The sequence below is a fragment of the Alexandromys fortis genome, unplaced genomic scaffold, assembly GCF_014885135.2.
Source record: "Alexandromys fortis isolate MF-2015 unplaced genomic scaffold, M_Fortis_MF-2015_v1.1 scaffold_89, whole genome shotgun sequence".
In the NCBI taxonomy this organism is placed as follows: Eukaryota; Metazoa; Chordata; class Mammalia; order Rodentia; family Cricetidae; genus Alexandromys; species Alexandromys fortis.
The window spans coordinates 4,439,069-4,457,163 of record NW_026067973.1 but is presented as its reverse complement, the minus strand read 5'-3'; the positions used below and the strand labels follow the sequence as shown (position 1 = coordinate 4,457,163).

Genomic DNA, 18,095 nt, shown 5'->3' with positions numbered 1-18,095 from the left:
AGAGTTTCTAGCTAAATCTCTGGCTCTATATCCTCAACCTGAGCCCTATGAGCGTGCACACTGTTGGAGACGCAAGAAGGCGGTGGTCTCTGAACACACAGTAACGTCTCCTGTTAGGTGGGGCACTGCCTTGTGGACTGCAAAAAAACATGGTTCTCCCGCAGTCCCGCAAGGAAAACTACTCTCACCAAATGGAGCCGTCAGAATTAGGGTCAGGCCTTGTGGGGCCACCTCACATCTGATGGCTTATCGTCTCTGCGATATTGTTCATTATTACCTACGAGGGACATGGAAGGCTCCTAGGGTGCCGGCTCTTCTGATTGGCTCCCAGATTGCTGGCTCTTCTTTCTGATTTCAGGAGTTATTTTCTCTGGCTCTAGTTTGGAATTCTAACCTCGGTCCATATTAGCATGAATTATAGTTTACACAGAGAACCAGAAGAAGTCTCGGTTGACACGTCTTTGCCATATGAATGAACCCTTGCTTCCATCGAGCCGGCTCAACAGTTGCTGAGGTGTGCATGAGGTGTGGGTCTTTTTGGAAATAAGTGGGTGGGAACCATGGAGTTTCAAAAGAAAACTCATTCCCTGGGGCCTGTATCTGCCCTAACACCCTCTGGGACCTCTAGTCTGAAGCAGGATTGGTTCTCTCTGCCCCAGCAGCATTTTCTGTACCTCTTGCCTCAGTCCTGGCCACATGTTGTTTTTGGTTTTGGTTTGGTTTGGTTTGGTTTTTTAAAGCAGGATTTCTCTGTAGCTTTGGAGCCTGTCCTGGAACTAGCTCTTGTAGACCTGGCTGGCCTCGAACTCACAAAGATCCACCTGCCTCTGCCCCCCGAGTGCTGGGATTAAAGGCATGCCCCACCACTGCCCGGCTCCTGGTCACATGGTTTTAAAGCTTTATTTTACTTCTGTTTATATGTATACATGTGTCTGTGTGCGGGTATGTGCTGGTACCCATAGAAAGAGACCCTAAGAGCATGCTAGATACCTGGAACTGGAGATACATACAGGTGGTTGGGTAGTGGCCAAGGTGGATTTGGGTAAATGAACGGGGGTCCTCTGCAAGAACAGTGCAAGTTGTAACCATTGAGCCTCTTTCCGGCCCAGTGACCCCAGGTCTGTTGAGATGCTTATTCCATAGTGCTGAATAGTGGGTTTGATCCCACTGGGTCAGACAGCAAAAACAAGCATGTAGTATCCCATGGAGAGGAAACCTGGGGGGGAGCCTGTATTATCTTTCAGGACCCTTGAACTCTAAATCTGTTTGTCTGGGATGACTGCATTTGGGCATACTGGATTTTGGCAGTGGTAATTTGCTTGTTCTTGAGGCATAGGGACCATCTTATTAGAGTTTGGGAGAAAAACGACAGGGCAGGCAAGCTGTAAATCCCAGTAGCTGCTGGGAGGAGGACAGAGAGAAGAGAAAGTCATGGTGTTGAGTTCGAGTCAGCAGTGGAAGGCTGAGAGCAGCTGTGTATGGAGGAAGGTGTGGTGTGGTGGGAGGGCTCCACAGAGAACCTCCCAAGGGAGAAAGCTGAGAACCAGGGCCAGCAGGCCTAGGATTTTGATTGGCCTCCAAGGAAGAGACAGAAAACAAACAAACAAAACAAACAAACAAACAAACACTTTTCAGGCAGATCTGAGAAAAGCAAGCATGCTTGGCCGTGAAGACCCTCAAGGAACTGAACACAGGATCCCTAAACACAGGAACAAAACCCTATTAAATACAGAGCATGAGACAGAAAATTCCACACCACTTCCACATAAAGATGGCTATGGGATGGTTCCTCCTGCACCCTCTGGTGGAGCATGGCTCCTGCTTCCTGCAGCTGACGCTCAGGAGTCTCCTCTTTGTGACAGCGGACAGGGACACACTACCGTGTTCGGCTGCTTTAAGCTTTTCAGAAAGGGACTCTACAAGGACTTCCTGTGATCGGCTGCTCTCACTCCACATCATTTGGAGAATTTCCAGCTGTCATTCACTGTTTTAGTTGCGGCTTATTCCTAGCTTATTTCCTCTGCTGTTGCTGGACGGTTATACTGTTTCCAGTTGGGGCTGTCATGGTTCATCTTCATTTTCCATTTGATCGGATTTGGAATCGTCCACAAAACACAAGTCTGGATGTGTCCCTGAGGACATTTCCTGAGAGGTTTAACTAAAGCCGAGAAGACTCACTTAGGGTGTGGGCACACCCTCCCATTGGCTGGTGTCCTAAGGCAAACAAACAAAGGGGAAAAGTGAGCAGACCACCGACATTCATCTCTCTCTGCTTCCTGTCTGTGGGCACAATGTGACCAGCCACATCGCACTCCTACCACCGAGCCTTCCTGCTGTGTTGGACTGTGTCCTCTCCAACTGTGAGCCAAAACCAAACACCCCTTCTGTAAACTGCTTTTGGCTGGCATTTAGTCACAGCAACAACAACACATAATGTAAAAGGGCTGTTCCAAACAATGCTGTAAGGAACACTGGATACGTGCTGTTTTTTCTCTGAATATGTACCTGGGAGTGCAGTCTCTGGATCTGGTGTTAATGCACACATTCTTGTCTACTGTTAATGTGTGTGGTTCATTCATTATTCTGTTCTCTGAAAATGCAGGATAATGTGTTTTGGCAAGGTCCTGGGTTCTGGTCACATGTCGCTTGTACCAGTTTGATGGATGTGAGGTAATACCTTGCTATGGCTTAAATTACATTTCATTGATGAAATTAAGTATCACTCTGTAGATTTGTGGGCCATTCCTGTGTCTTTTTGAGTCTTCTCCTTTTGTCTTTATCTTCTTTGGGGTTTCAGGTGTGTCTTATAAAAATCTGTATCCAAACCAGGCTGGGTAACACATGCTTTAATCCCAGCACCTGGGAGACAGAGGCAAGCAGATCTCTATGAGTTTGATGCCAGCCTTTTTTACATAGCTAGACCATGTCTCAAAAATCCAAAAATAAGTAAGTAAATGAAATCCCAGTTCATTGCCAGCTTTATGTGTCTGGCTTTTCTGTCTGTGAATGGTCCTTCTGCCATTAACATGCGTTTGGAACAGACATTTTTAGCTGTCACATACTCAAATTTATAGATATTTCGCTTACTATTAATGGCTTTTGCATCTGATTTAAGAAATTCTTCCTGACACCCAAAGCTATGAAGACACTCTTGTATATCACCCTCTGAATCTTCAGACTTTCGCTGCTTACGTATAGTCGGTTAATAAGACTTAATTGATTCCCGCTCACAGTGAGGTGGGGCTCTCATTTCCTTCTCCCCGCAGACACTCAGCCAGCCCAGTGCTAGTTATTGCAAGTCTGTCTCTTTCTCTGCTGATCCGAGCCACCACCCATGCATACATCAAATGTCCACAGGAAGGGTCTGTCCACAGCCCCTCCGTTCTGCTCCATGGATGGGTCTATTTATCAAGCCCAGTGCCAATACCACTCGGCCTTAATGGTGATAGCTCTCTAATAAGTATTTATATCTGGTACAGCGAGTCCTCCCACCTTATTCTTCTTCTCCAAGAGTACCCACTCTTGGCCCATGGCACTGCCATATAAATTTTAAAACCAGCTTGTCAAGTTCTAGAAAAAAAAATCTATTGGGATTTTAATTGGGATTTTACTGAGTCTATAAATCAATTTGGAGGGAAATGACATCTTTACAATGTTAAGCTGTCTACTCCGCAGAGTGGTGTTTTTCTCCATTTATCGAGGTCTTAAATGTCTTTCGATAAAACTTGATAATTTGCTCCATTAATGTCCTGTATATATTTTGTTGCAGGTTCTTCATAGTTTTTAATGTCACCATGGGAAAAGCTGATTTTGAACTTAATTTTATAATGGTTGCTAACTGAAAAGAAATTTAATTTTGTCAGTTGATTTTGTGCCCAGAAGTTTTGCTTCTTGTTTTCATCCTGACATATGTATAGTTACTTTTCATTTCCTATATAGAACACCGTGTTGACAATGGATTCTCCTCCTTCTTATTGTTTTCTTTCTCTCTTTACTTTTCTTATCTCATATTTCCTGTACTTCTGGTAGAATTTTTGTTAAAATTGGTAAAACTGTTGCAGGATGTGGTTGTTCATGCCTTTCATCCCAGTACAACTGGAGACAAAGGCAGGAGGACCTCTATGAGTTCAAGGCCAGTCTGGTCTACCTAGCAAGTTCTAGGACAGCCAGGGCCTCATAGAGTTCCCTGTCTCAAAAACAAGCAAACAACCGGGTGGTGGTAGCACATGCCTTTAATCCCAGCACTCAGGAGGCAGAGGCAGGCGAATCACTTTGGGTTGAGGCCAGCCTGGTCTACAGAGCAAGTTCCAGGACAGCTGGGGCTATATAGAGTTACCCTGTCTCAAAAAACAAAAAACAAAAAAAAAAAAAGAAATCAAAAAACAAGCAAATAAACCAACTATAAACCTTGATAACTCTTAACCCAGGCATCTCTGACCTCAAATTGAAGAGAAAGCTTTCATGCTCATTTAGCTCATTTAGTTGGTGCATCATCTTTCCTAGTAGACTCAAGAAGCCTCTTTCCATCCCCAGTGAGAGAGGAGTTGTTATTGTGAACGGATACTGAATCTGAGCTTTCCTAGTTCTTTCGTTATCTATTGAGTAAGTCCAGCGGTCTCTCCTGTATGTGCAAATGTGAGGGCTAGTACTCACTGGATTTTTAATTGTTAGGTTATTGTGAGTCACAGGCATGAACTGCCTTGGTTGTAGTGTAGCTGTCGCAAGAACGGGCCTTTGAACTGGGCCTGCTCTTAAACGGGGCTGTGGCCCAGGCAAGGAACCGAACCTCTAATGCCCCCGGTCTCCTCATATGCGGACATGGAGCCAACAGCCCTAACTCACAGAAGGTTTAGACAAGTGTGCAAAATGCTTCAGGAGTCCTCGTCATATATTAAGCACCATGGAAGTTTTAGTGGTTTTCCTGACTAGACAATTTAATTTGAAATTTTTGTACGCGTAATTTTTAGTTTGTGATTTTTCATAAATCACCTTGGTATTTAGATTTTTCCTAAACTTAGAAGCTTATAAGCATAGTTGTTGAATAATTTTGTGTGGTTGTAACTTAAACTTTCCTTCCCTTTTCTCCCTCCTTCCCTTCCTCCTTCCCTCTCTTCCTCGTGTGTGTGTATGTGTGTACATGTGCGTGCATGTGTGTGTGTGTGTGCGAGTGTGTGAATGCTCATGCCACAGCACATGTGTAGCGGTCAGAGGACAAATTGAAGGAGTTGGTTCTCTCCTTCCTTCGTGGGTTCCAGGGGTTGATCTCAGATTGTTAGTCTTGGAGGCAAGCTGGCCTAGGGAGACATCGCATCAGGACTGAATATAATTTTCAGTTTGAATTATTGAAGAGTTACAGCATTATCTAAAACTTGTCGGTGTTGTACCTTCAGTTAGGAATTTATAAATCTACATTCTGTAATGTGTTGGCCTAAAACTAGCTGTAGAATCTTATTATCACTTAAATATCTGTGCACCTGCTTAATCGGGAGGTAGTTCTCTTTTAATGAGTAAAGGCAGTGGCAGGAGCCTGTTCTCCTTCCTGACAATGGAGTTAGGGGACTTGGCTCTTTCTATCACCTTGACCATTTGGAAAGGTCAGAATGAAGCTGTGTTCAGTAGATGAGCGCAAAAAAAAAAAAAAAAAAAAAAAATCGATGTGCAGAGAGTAGAGGCCTCTAGGCCCGTAAAGACAGGCAAAAGGACACAGAAACAAGGGAAGATAACTCAGCTGCCTGAGGGGTTTTGGTTCACATGGACCTGTTAGATTTCCTGAAATGTGTTTCCATTTTATATTATCAGTCATTTTTTTTCTTTTGAGATGGGGGTCTAACTTGTAACCTGTGGGCCACCCTCCATTCCCAGCCTCAGTGGAGATTCTCTGAGGGAGTTTCTGGGCCTTGTGACAAAGATCCCTGGCTTAATCATGACCCACGAGATACCAGGCGCTGCTGCTTTTGCATTTGCTGTAGTAACTCAGGCTGCTTAGTCAGATGCTATTTTGAGCAGCTACTCCGTGGAGCCGCTCATGATGTAGAGCAGGAAATAGAAAGACTGGAGGCGTCGTCCTTAGTCTACTGGTCACTTGGTTTGTCGTTTCTATAAGAGTTTGGGGAGAAATAATTGACAGACAAAACCAGGAGCAAATCCACGCTGCTACAAAAATCAAGTCCTCGGCTGGGCAGGGTGAATTCTAATTGGTAATGCGAGCCCAGGAAGGAAAACTGAAGGGATTCTTTAAGGAAGTGGAGAACTCAGGCTTACTTTGAAATAACTGGCAGGCTTTTAATTCTTGGAAGCAGCAGGGAGGCTTGGGGGAAGCTGAGCAGTGACGGAGCCACAGATGCTTTGGGCTGACCTTGAACTTGCTATGCAGCTGAGGATGAGCCTGAACTCCAGACTCTGCCTCCAAAATGCTGGAATTGCAGGCACGCACATCATGCTAGATTTATGCAATGCTGGCGGAAATCAAGCCTCAAGGCTAAGGCAGGACAAGCAAGCGCTTTACCAACTGAGTTATATTTTCAGCCCTTAACCGTGCTTGATTGATTTGATGTCAAACATTCTTAAGAATATCTTTTATTTATTCACGACAACTTCATTCCTTCTTATAATGTATCTTGATCGTACCCACCCTCAACTACTTCTTACCACCTCTTACACATCCCCCTCCCATGTTCATGACCCCACTGAGCCCTATTAGTGCTGCCTGCTGGGGTGTCGCCTGATCTTGTTGGCTTGACCTTGTGCAGGTGACCAGAACTACAGCGAGCTCGTGAGTGCAGCTGCCATGCCGTATCCAAGAAGACACTTGTCCATGTTCTAAACATTAATCTTTCCAGACTTCATCTGTGATTTTTTTAAGTGAACATTCCTTAGCCACGAGCACTTGTCCTTACCCCCATCTACTTTTCTTTCTTTCATATGTTTAAACTGAAACCATTCTTTGTGACTCTTTTTTTCGGGGGGGACAAAGACTTGCAAAAAGAAGAAAAATTATTGGATTGTTTGGAGATGACCCAGTCCTCTGAATTTGGGGCTTCTTCCAGGGGTTAAGCAATCTCCACAGTGAGCCTGGCCATTTCTCCCCTCTGCGGCCTCTGCAGCTGACCTTTGCCACTGGGTAGAAAGTGCCATGCGGTGTGTGACCCTCCCTCTGCCACTCCTTTTCTCCTAAACTCCCTTCTCCAGGAATTTCATCACTCCCTGGAACAGTCGGGAGATCTGAGGTCTATTTTACCGTTAGTGTTTAGCAGACCTCAGAACATTTGAGGTCTATTTTAACATTAGCCATCTAAGGGATGGGCGGAGCCGAAGGAAGATTGACAGCTCCAGATTCCAAAAGCCAACTTCCCAGAGTGATCCCTGGCTTCTGGAGGAGGGGGCAGGAGAGCAGCAGGCTGGTGGTACAGAGCTGAGACACGATGGAATCCGGCTTTACCTCTAAGGACACTTATCTAAATCATTTTAATCCCCGGGATTACTTGGAAAAATATTACAGCTTTGGGTCCAGACACTGTGCAGAAAACGTGATCCTCAGGCATCTGCTGGAAAATCTTTTTAAGATATTCTGCCTGGGTAAGTTTGTCGGTCTACATATGAGTCACACTGCGTCTCAGGGGACGGCTGGACGTGTGTCTAGCCGTCATTCCTGGACAGTTTCTTGGCCTCACTAGTATCTTTAGTGAGAGGAAAAATGAATGTTGGCTTAGCTATTTTACAGTTTACGGAGTTCTTCTATCTCCATTGTCTTTTATGTGGTCTTGAAAAATGAAGCCAGGGGGCCTGAGTGCTGTTCTTCTTGCTTCCGCAGTGACTTACCAGGTGGCTCGAAGCAGCCATCCAACCTCATGGGACACACTTTAGAGAGTCTAAGAGACCTGGGGCGCAGGATGCGAGAGACTGATGCAGAAGGACCTCCATGAGTCTGAGGTTGGCCTGGACTGCACTGTGCTTTTTCTGCATAGCCTGGGCTATAGAGTCAGACTCTGTCTCCAACAAATAAATAAATTAAAAGTTTGGTTTCTTAATTGAAAGGAATATTTTCCCATGAGGTAAAGACCTCCTCAAGTATTAAGACCTGGGTACTTTGATCATTACTTAATCTCAGTGTTTTTCATTTATTTATTTATGTGTGTCTGTGTAAGTCTATGTGCCCATGTGGCATGCCTATGCTTGCGTGGGGCCATAAGAAGGCATCAGGTGTCCTCTTCAGTCATCCTCTCCACGTAGACCTTTGAGACAGAATCTTTTCCTAAACCTGGGGTTGTGTCTTGGCTAGCCTGGAAGCCAGTAAGCCTCAGAGAGCCTCTCCTCTCTGCTCCTCTCAGAGATGGGATTATAGGCATTTGTAAAATGCCTGACTTGTTAAATGGGTGCTGGCCCTCATCACTGTGGAGTAAGTATTCATAACTGCTGGGACATCTCTCTAGTCCCTAAATTCAATTTGTTAACAACAAAAAAAAATTAAGTTTCTATCAAAGTACTCCTTAAAAGTTTTTACCTTGTCTATGTCATCGTCTTTTGAGATCAGTGATCTGTATACCAGATATAAATCTTGCCCCCCAGACATCGAAATAGCCCAACAAAACATGCCCCCATTCAGGACTGAGCTTGAGGTAGGGATAGAAAGTAGAAAGATTTCTTACCAAATGATGTTAATGGAGAGTGGTGGGTGGTCTGTCTGTCTGGGGACATTTTTGGCACAATCCCGGTAAAGATGGTGGAACTTCAGCTCAGCCTGTCCTCTTATGATGCCTGATCCCTGCCTCCTCTGGACCAGGTGGTGTGAAAGGAGACCTCCTGATTGACATTGGCTCTGGCCCCACCATTTATCAGCTCCTCTCTGCCTGTGAGTCCTTCAAGGAGATCGTTGTCAGTGACTACACAGACCAGAACCTTCGGGAGCTGCAGAAGTGGCTGAAGAAGGAGCCAGGGGCCTTTGACTGGTCTCCAGTGGTCACCTATGTGTGTGGTCTCGAAGGGAACAGGTAGGTGATGGGTATCTGCTTTTCAGCCTTCTGAAGGGACCTGGTGTTTCTATCAGTCAAAAAAATACCATTGCGATTCAGTTGAAAAACACCAAAGAAACGCAAAGACAGAGACCAAAGGGAACTCTCGATGGAGAATGAGGGTTCAGGAGAATAGATCGGGTGCCCTCCACACTACCTGAGTATTATTGTCAAGTCCTCCAACCAAAACTGGTGGCTCTGTGTGTGCCTAATGCCGACGCCACCAGAAACAGCACAACATTGACCAGGATTGTTAACCGACAGAAGCAATATGAAGCAGCTATGCCAAATGAATCCATTACTCGCCATCTGTAAAATCAGAGCCTAAAGGGAACCGGAAGATGGTCAGCGGGTATAGTGCTTGTCACAGAAACGCATGATCCTGAGTTCATATCCCTCCCGTTTACTTAAAGAGCTGTCCTTTCCCCAGCTATCATCCTTATTGAAACCCAGCTGGTTGTAGATGCACGGACTTAGTCCTGGGCTCTCAGCTGCGATCCATTACTCTTTATTCTCTGGTTTTGTGTGTGTGGTAATGCTGTGCTGTTTGGGTGCCTATAGCTTTGTGCTATTTAAGACCAACACATCTTTCTGAAATACAAAACACCTGTCCAGAAAGCTCTGGGAGCTGCATTCCCACTTTCCCTAGATATCACGGCCCACATCTCATTCAAAAACGAGCCCTTCACTCTAGCAGGCTACTAAAAGAATTACTTATCTCCCCGCAGAACCGTCAGCTCAGAACAATTGCCTCTTAAGACGCCCTCCCCATCCCCGTCTCTTGGCCTGGATGAGGAACTGTACTTTTGGCAGGAGGTCCTGCGTGCCTTCCTTATCCTCACGCCACATCCAGCAGCTTCGACTATTTTGAGAACGATAGTGATCCCATCCCGCTTATATCTCTCTCACATCCTCGAGTTCCTCTATCAGCTTACAGTCCACTTTCGCCAGGATTGTTTCTTCTTTATCTGAAGATATTTCTTGTGCTGATGGCTTCCAAGGACAATAGAAGCTAGCTGCTTTCTTCTGCTGCTTTGGGAATATAAGTTGGACATTTAAAAATCACTCATGATTTTTTTGAATCATGACTATTTGAAAGTTTTAAGACATCAGTACCAAACTCTTATCTCAAACCATGAGATATTATGTAATTACCCTAGGTCTTTCATGAGCAAGACCTAGAATTTCTTAAGAAATTCTAGAAAAAGGAGCTGGCCTGCTCATTGGGAACTTTAAGAGGCCTTGCTGCTGTAGCAGGGAACCTGTGTTCAGTTCCAAGCACCCACATTTGGGTAGCTCACAGCTGTCTGTAACTCCAGTTTTAGGGGATCCATCTTCTAGGTTCTAATGGCATCCTCTACACACATCCATATACACAAAAAGAAAACTTAGAAAAGAAATCCTAGAAATAACATGAATTAGCCTTTGGCCCCTTGAACAACATATTGCTTAGCCTTGGGATCCTCAGATTAACAGCTTTAATACATCGTGTAGTAGCATGTTAAAAATGCAGAGTCCAGGGCTGGAGAGGTGGCTCAGTGCTTAAGAGCACTGACTGCTCTTCCAGAGGACCAGGGTTCAATTCCCAGAACCCACAAGGGAGCTAATGACTGTCTGTAACTCGAGTTCCAGGGGCTCCGACTCCCTCTTCTGGCCTCTGAAGGCACTAGACACACACATTGTTGGTGAACAGACATACACGAAGCAAAATACACACACACACACACACACACACACACACACACACATATATTTTAAGAAGAGGAGAAGCAGACCTTCAGGCCTCCCTGACTGTGCACAGGGCTTGAGTTCCTTCTTCCATGAGATCTGCTGAGGTGACCATGACGGTGGGAGAAGAGTTGGGTCTAGAGCCAAGATTCCCACAGACCCACCAGGATACCAGGATACCCAGGAGAAGGGAAATGAGTTAGAGTGTGCTGTGTAAGCTCTTTTTCTCCACCTATACAGCCAGTAGGGGTTTGGAGAAGACAGGGACTTCCAGGTGCCCCTCTAGAGAGCAGTGCCCCCCCCCCACAAGCCTTCCAGGAAAGAACTGGCTGGCATACTGGAATAGTGGCTGTTATCTGAAGCCAAAGGTCTCCACACAGAGGTTGGTAAGGGTTGGGCATGGTGGTGTATTTTGGTTAGCCCAGCACTCAGGAGTCAGAGACAGCAGCAGGCTCTTCAAGGTCAAGGCCAGCCTGAGCTACAGAGTGATTCTAGCCTAGCCTCTGCTACAAGGCACTTGCTTATTCTCATTCCAAGACCTACTTCTGATCAGGACCCTGATCAGAAGAATGCTGAGACTAAGGGCAAGTACCGTCATACCAGGCTTCTTCAACCTTTATGTCCTTGGGCTGTGTTGATGGCTTTGTCACAGGAACACGTGCTGAAGGCTACTGGGATGAGGACTGGGGCAGGGGAGTGGACCGGAAAGGGCTCCTGTGGAGATTCTGACTTACTAGCTGCCTTGCTTCTCCGTGTAGGCAGAATCTCAAGGTAATTACTGGGTATGGGAAGACATTCTTACAAAGGGCTCTTGCAGGAATCCTTACCTGTTCTTTCCTTCTCTGCCATGTCACTTGGGCTTGTGTAGCTAGCATATACACAGGGGAAATGGCAGCCTCTATTTGAAAGAGTCAATCTTTACAAGGAGAGCAATGGCCACGCCGCAGTTAGCTTTCTGTAAACCAAGCTCCATGCTGCTCCGGTATGTGTTTATCACCTTCTCCTTGAGCTAAATGTGAGGCTGAGTGGTAATTGCCTGGGTCTCCAGGAGAGTCCATTTCCCTGTGGGTGTTACCCACAGTCCTCGAGGAGCCCTGCGGGGTAATCTTTACATAGCTGCCTTGGCAACTGAGTTCACCAATGTTTGCTAAGCAGCCAAGGACAAGCAGGTACCAGCAGCGGTGGGAGAGCCTAACAAATTCCCCTTCTCAAATTGGCACATGTCCTGTGAGCTTTCGAGATTTCACAGTGGGCTTCACAGTGTGGGAACAATTTTCAGCATCGGCTGACTGGCAAGTGCTAGTTCTGTGGTAATTTGGGTCTTTAAAATAGCTTAATACACAATAGGGCACAAAGGTCCACTTTGCTTCTGACGTAATCGCTTAAATACACATTCTAACAATGTCCCCAGCCTAGAGTAGCACCCCCAAATCACCATGTTCTATTGCCTTAGCCTCTTCTATACACTTGTTGTGTATATGTGTAGACAGGTAATTCCGTTTGTTTTCTGATCTACTTTCTTTACTTATTTTCATAGACATCTATTGCTTAATAATCAGTTTTTCTTCTTCTTCTTAACATGCTCTGTCAAATTATCTGTACTGTAGCAGGGCTGGGTGACATGCCTGCTTTTAGGATGACGGTTGTTCTGCTTTGCCCAGGACTGCATAAAGAACCCAACACAGGAAATTTCAGCATAGGAAACTTTTAAACTGGAAAATTTTAAGGCAAATCAGCACAAAGTGGTTGCCATAGGACGGACCATCTTCACCCCTGATTAAGGGCGCAGGTAGACCCAATCATGGGTAATCTTTTAAAAGATTTATTTTTATTATTTTAAAGTATGTGTATGTTTCTCTGTGTGGGTATGTGACCATGGGTTCAGGAACCCATGGGGGTCAGGGAACATCAGATCCCTTCGAGCTAGAGTTACAGGTGATTGTGAGCTGCCCAGTGTGGCTGCTAGGACCTTAACTGATAACATGACCACTCCATGGGATGGTTGGAGAGAAGGTGTTTAATGTAGAGATGAGAGAGTGAACAGCCAGAGGCATCTGGAAGAGCCCAGAACAGAGAGAATGAAGTACACTGAACATGGCCAGCAGACCGGACATGGCCAGGACTATCTTCAAGAGAGGTGAGAACAGCAGAGGCTAGAGAAAAGTGAGAGTGGCAGGAACAGAACACACACGCGTGCGCGTGCGCACACACACAGAGAGAGAGAGAGAGAGAGAGAGAGAGAGAGAGAGAGAGAGAGCGCAAACATAGTGAGATTAGCAGGGCTATAAGGAGAATGAGCAGAGGGGGTGGGAAGCCAATGTGCTGGGGGAAGTTTACGATGGTGGGGGCGGGGGAGGCAAGGACTAGGATGCTAGCATGGACTTTGAAATGTGTAGCAGGTACTCGGGATACTGAAGGAGCCTGGAGGCCAGCACGAGCTTTGATGTGCTAATAGGCACCATATGTAGCTATAGGTCCTTCTGCCAGAGATAAGGAACATGACTCCTTTAGGTAGATGGAATCCGTTTTACAAGTTCCTGAGGAAGGCTGACTTTTATCTAACTGCCAGAAATCCTCCCACAGTCCAGCTTAAGCTCATAGGGCTGCCTTGTGGGGTTTGGGGAATTAGAGTTTCCTTTGGACCTAACACCCAGGTCCTCTGCAGTGTGGACTCTTCACCACTGAACCATTTCTCTAGACACCAGAGTAGCGGTTCTGGAAATTTCCTGATAGCACTTGCTAAGCCTCCACCTCGTTCTGTGTGATTCTCACTGTCTTCTCCCCAACGCTCCCTCTCTTCTTCTCTTCCCCTCTCTTCTCCACAGTTTTGCTACATAATCCTGGGCTGGCCTGGACTCACATATCACCCACTCTGGTCTTGAACTCATAACCCTCCTGTTTCACCTCAGCCTTGTGAGAGCGAGGATTAAAGGTAGATGCCCAAATGCCTGATCGACCCTTAGTTTTATATAGGGCAGCTTACTGAGCTAGGAACATACCATCAATAGATATATTTAAAGTGGAACCCAGTTTTCAGTGTATCCACAGCACTGTGTAATCTCATGTCAAATGATTTTAGAATATTTTTGTAAATTCCCCAAAGAAATTCTCACCCCTGCCAACTTCCTCAGCCTCTAGTAATCTCTTCCCTGCTTTTAGTCTCTAGAGCCTTCCTGGACATTGCATGGAAGCGGGATTGTGTAACGCATGACCTTTGGTTCTGGCTTCTGTTACTTAGTATTATGTCTCCCGGGTCCACCCATGTTGTAGCACACATCAGAATCCATGTGTGCAATTAGTTTCCTCCTCAGCTGTGCGTCTCCCACATTAGAATTACTGATTTATAGGCTGTTGGGTACTTAAATTGTCTTGGATCATTTAAGCACATACATATACAAATTTTTGTGTGGATAGATGTTTTGTTTGTCTTAAGTGGTAGTTTGAATGCAATTGGTCTCCATAAGCCCATAGGGAGTGGCACTATTAGGACACGTGGCTTTGTTGGAGAGGGTATGGCCTTGTTGGAGGAAGTGTGTCACTGTGGAGGTGGGCTTTGAGGTCTCAGATATGCTCAAGCCATGCCCAGTGTCTCAACAGTTGACGTCCTATTGCCTGCAAGGTGTAGGACTTTCAGCTCCTCCTCCAGCACCATATCTACCTGTACACCACCATGTTCCACCATGATGACAATGGACTGAACCTTTGAGGCTGTAAGCCACCCTTTAAATGTCTTCCCTTATAAGAGCTGCCATGGTCTCCGTGTCTCTTCGCAGCAATCGAAACCCTAACTAAGTCATCCACGAGTGGAATTCAGGGCCTTGCAGAAACTTCATGTTTAACTTTTGGAGAAACTTTTAGACTATTCTCCAAAGCAGTTGGACTGTTTTAAATTCTCACTGGCAGTGTAGGCAGGCATGTTCCTTGCCAACACTTATTACCTGTCTTTTTCATGCTAGCCCTCCCAGTACATGTGAAGTATAACCTTGTGGTTTGGCATATTTCTCTGATGGCTGGTGAGACTCTCTGTCTCTCTACCCATAACCAAGCCTCTCAGATGAAAAGTTATAGCAAATTGAAAGGACACTGGCAACTAATAGAAGGTGCCAAATGCTCAAACTAGATGGCCACAGACAACTTCGCTCACCTTAAATCTTTCTGCCTAGACACAAATTTAAGTTTTCTTCAAACCATTGACGCTTCCTTATGACCTGAACTTGTCCTGACTTAAGCTCTTCCTTCTTGGTGGATGTTGGGTACCATCTACTGTCTCCATCAAATGGCCATCTCATCTCCTAGGGTCTGTATCAGACAACTGTGTTCCCTGAGTTTACAGCTGTGCAGTGCCCAGGTGCTTTGTCAACCAGTTTTGTCAAAGGGGTCTGCACCAGTAAGTAGTCAGGGCTCCGATTGGAGCTCAGGGCCCTGGGTACTCCATTCCCTTTCTCTTTGGCTTTCTGCTATTTTTTTTCCCTTGTCTGGTTCCCCTCTCCAGTTCATCTGGTGGGCTCCACACATTTGTTTATTACTCTGTTCCTTCTTTTCTCCACTCGCAGACGCGAAATGGACCCCACATGTCAGTCAGCTTTCCATTTGGGTAGCTAATAACTGAGACAGTAGCTCTGCAAAGAGGAAGACTCCCTTCAGCCCATAGTTCCAGGCTGCTTATAAGGCTATGGCGGAGGATCAGGGTAGGAACATGTGATGGAGAAAAGGCGCTCACCAGCAGAGAGAAGATGCCAGAACCCTACAATCCCCGTTGGGGCATGTCCACAGCAATGGTCCACTGGGCCCCACCTTCTAATGGACTCCACCACCTCGCAGTAGAACCCAACCAGTGACAAGCCTTTCACACAACAGCCTTTGAGGGACATTCCAGATATAAACTACAGAACCATCCATGACCTCATTTTCTGTTCCTGCTTTCTCATCTCTATCGATTAATTGAAATTCCATTGATTTGTCCAAAAGAGGCAGTTGTCTTGATGGGGTTACCAAGAAAATAAGGTTAGGAAAGTCGCAGTCAGGAGAAAGGGACTGACCTGAGACCCTGGCCACAGTGGTAAGCTAACCAACAAGGGGTTCTCTTGGTGTCGTTTGATGTGGGAGTGTCATATATCATCTGTTGATTTCATTGGTTAAGCAATAAAGGAACTCTTTGGCCCTGATAGGTTAAAACATAGGTGGGAGGAGTAAACAGAATAGGATGCTGGGAGGAAGAGGAAGTGAGGTCAGACTCTGCTCTGCTCCTGGAGAGACTCAACAGCTCTGCTCTCTGGAGCAGAGACGCCAGGCTCCGCTCTCCCAGGCAGCTTCGACCCAGGATGGACGGAGGCTAGAATCTTTCCGGTAAGTGCACCTTGGGGTGCTTACACGCATTATTAGAAATGGGCTAGTCTAGGTGCGAGAGTTAGCCGAGAAGAGGCTAGATAGAAATGGGCCAAGCAGTGTTTAAATGAATACAGTTTGTGTGTTGTTATTTCAGGCATAAGCTAGCAGGCAGCCGGGGTGCTGGGGACGCAGCCCTGTTGCTCCTATTTCAACAGTCGTTTGTTTATTTATTCATTTTTTTTTTTGAGCCAGAGACTCACAGAGCTTCTTGTAGCCCAGACTGACCTTGAACTCATTGGATAGCCAACTTCTGATCCTCCTGCCTCCACCCTCTGAGTGTTGGAACTGCAGGCAGGCAGTGCCACACCCATGCCCAGTTTATGTGGTGCTGGGGATGGAACCCAGGACATAATACGTGTTAGACAAGCATTCAGTTGATTGAGCCAAATCCCCAGGCCCCATAACCAACAGCTTGTAAACCTGTCTAAGCTGGATCCCATCCCCCCATGAACAGGTAACTACTGTAAAGACAATCGTTCAGCACCTAAGCTCCTTTATTGACTGTGTGAGTCAAATAGCTTCCACCTTGCAGTTTGACAAAGCAGCCAAGGACAGTACTGATAACTTAAAAATATATATTAATAAAAGGTGGGAGAAGGGCAATTCCATGGAGGGCAGTTCGTTTCCGAAGCAGGTGGGAGCTATTGTGATTGTTTTCGTGACTCAGCTTGGGGTAACATTCAGAAACCGGAGTAGGATGAATTTAAGAACCACAGTATGGTCCACACTGACATACAACCTCAGCTCCAACCAAAGAAAACTGGGGTCCCCATATGTCGAGCAGTGAGTGATGCTGGTCTGTGTGTGTTTTCCAGAACCAAGGGACCTGAGAAGGAGGAGAAGTTGAGGCGGGCAATCAAGCAGGTTCTGAAGTGCGATGTGACTCAGAGCCAGCCTCTGGGGGAAGTCTCTCTGCCTCCTGCTGACTGCCTTCTCAGCACACTCTGCTTGGACGCTGCCTGCCCTGACCTCCCCACCTACCGCACTGCCCTCAGGAACCTGGGCAGCCTGCTCAAGCCAGGGGGCTGCCTGGTGTTGGTGGACGCCCTTAAGAGTAGCTACTACATGATTGGAGAGCAGAGGTTTTCCAGCCTTCCCCTGGGATGGGAGGCCGTTCGAGATGCCGTGGAAGAGGCTGGCTATACCATTGAGCAGTTTGAGGTGATTTCTCAGAATTACTCTTCTGCCACAGCCAACAATGAAGGACTGTTCTCCCTCGTGGGGCGCAAGCCAGGCAGAGCTGAATGACATCCTGTGATCTCAATTAAAGGTTTGCTGGTTCGTTTTGGACTATGGTGCTGATGGCGGTGTTCATTGTGTGGTGTAGACACTGACTGGTGGGTTCAGGGTGGGGTGGGCAGTCTAAGATAAGTTCATGGGTCATTCCTTAGTGTTCCATATACACATTAATGCTATGGGACCCCCAGGTGAGTAACTGAGACATCTGGTGTCCTCTACCTGTACTCACACAAGAAGCTTCACCACCATAAAAACGCAGTTACGGCCACACCTGTGAAGCATGCGTGAATCAAGCTCATGCCTGACTACAGAGATAGCCGTTTTTCACTGTTAACCTCCCAGGGAGTGGCTGAATCCTTCTCTTGCCTTCTTCCTGGAGAGACTGGCACACCCCAGCTTCTGATGCTGATGAATATGCCCTGGGCCTGGACAGTCTCTAATAGACGTCCCCTCTACCGGCACCAGTCTGACTTCAGGGTCCAGAGGACAGCTGACCCATATTTCTTCCAAATCATCTCAGTGATCCAGATGTTTTTCTTTCCTAAAGCTCCTCGCCACTTCCAAATTCCACCACTCCTTAGGCAGGTTATCTAACCTCTCCGTGCCTCGCTTTCCTCATTTGCAAAATGAAAGTGAAATAGAACTGCTTGTTAAGATAATGAAAACGAATTACAAGCTAGAAAGAATCCAGAGGGATACTCAGTACTCGGTGGGCATCTAATAAATGTTAAT

At 46.2% G+C, this 18,095-nt stretch overlaps 1 protein-coding gene across 2 annotated transcripts; it reads left to right on the top strand.

Moving 5' to 3' along the window:
- Positions 1-7,188: 7,188 nt before the first annotated feature.
- Positions 7,189-17,414, top strand: Nnmt (nicotinamide N-methyltransferase). Of its 2 annotated transcripts, XM_050156362.1 has the most exons (3): positions 7,189-7,575; positions 8,780-8,987; positions 16,940-17,414. In XM_050156362.1, the coding sequence occupies exons 1-3, from the start codon at positions 7,422-7,424 to the stop codon at positions 17,370-17,372; spliced, it is 795 nt and encodes a 264-aa protein (XP_050012319.1). In that variant the 5' UTR covers positions 7,189-7,421; the 3' UTR covers positions 17,373-17,414. The 2 variants fall into 2 exon arrangements, with proteins under 2 accessions (XP_050012319.1, XP_050012320.1); XM_050156363.1 differs by lacking the exons at positions 7,189-7,575; positions 8,780-8,987 and adding an exon at positions 13,075-16,082.
- Positions 17,415-18,095: the final 681 nt, after the last annotated feature.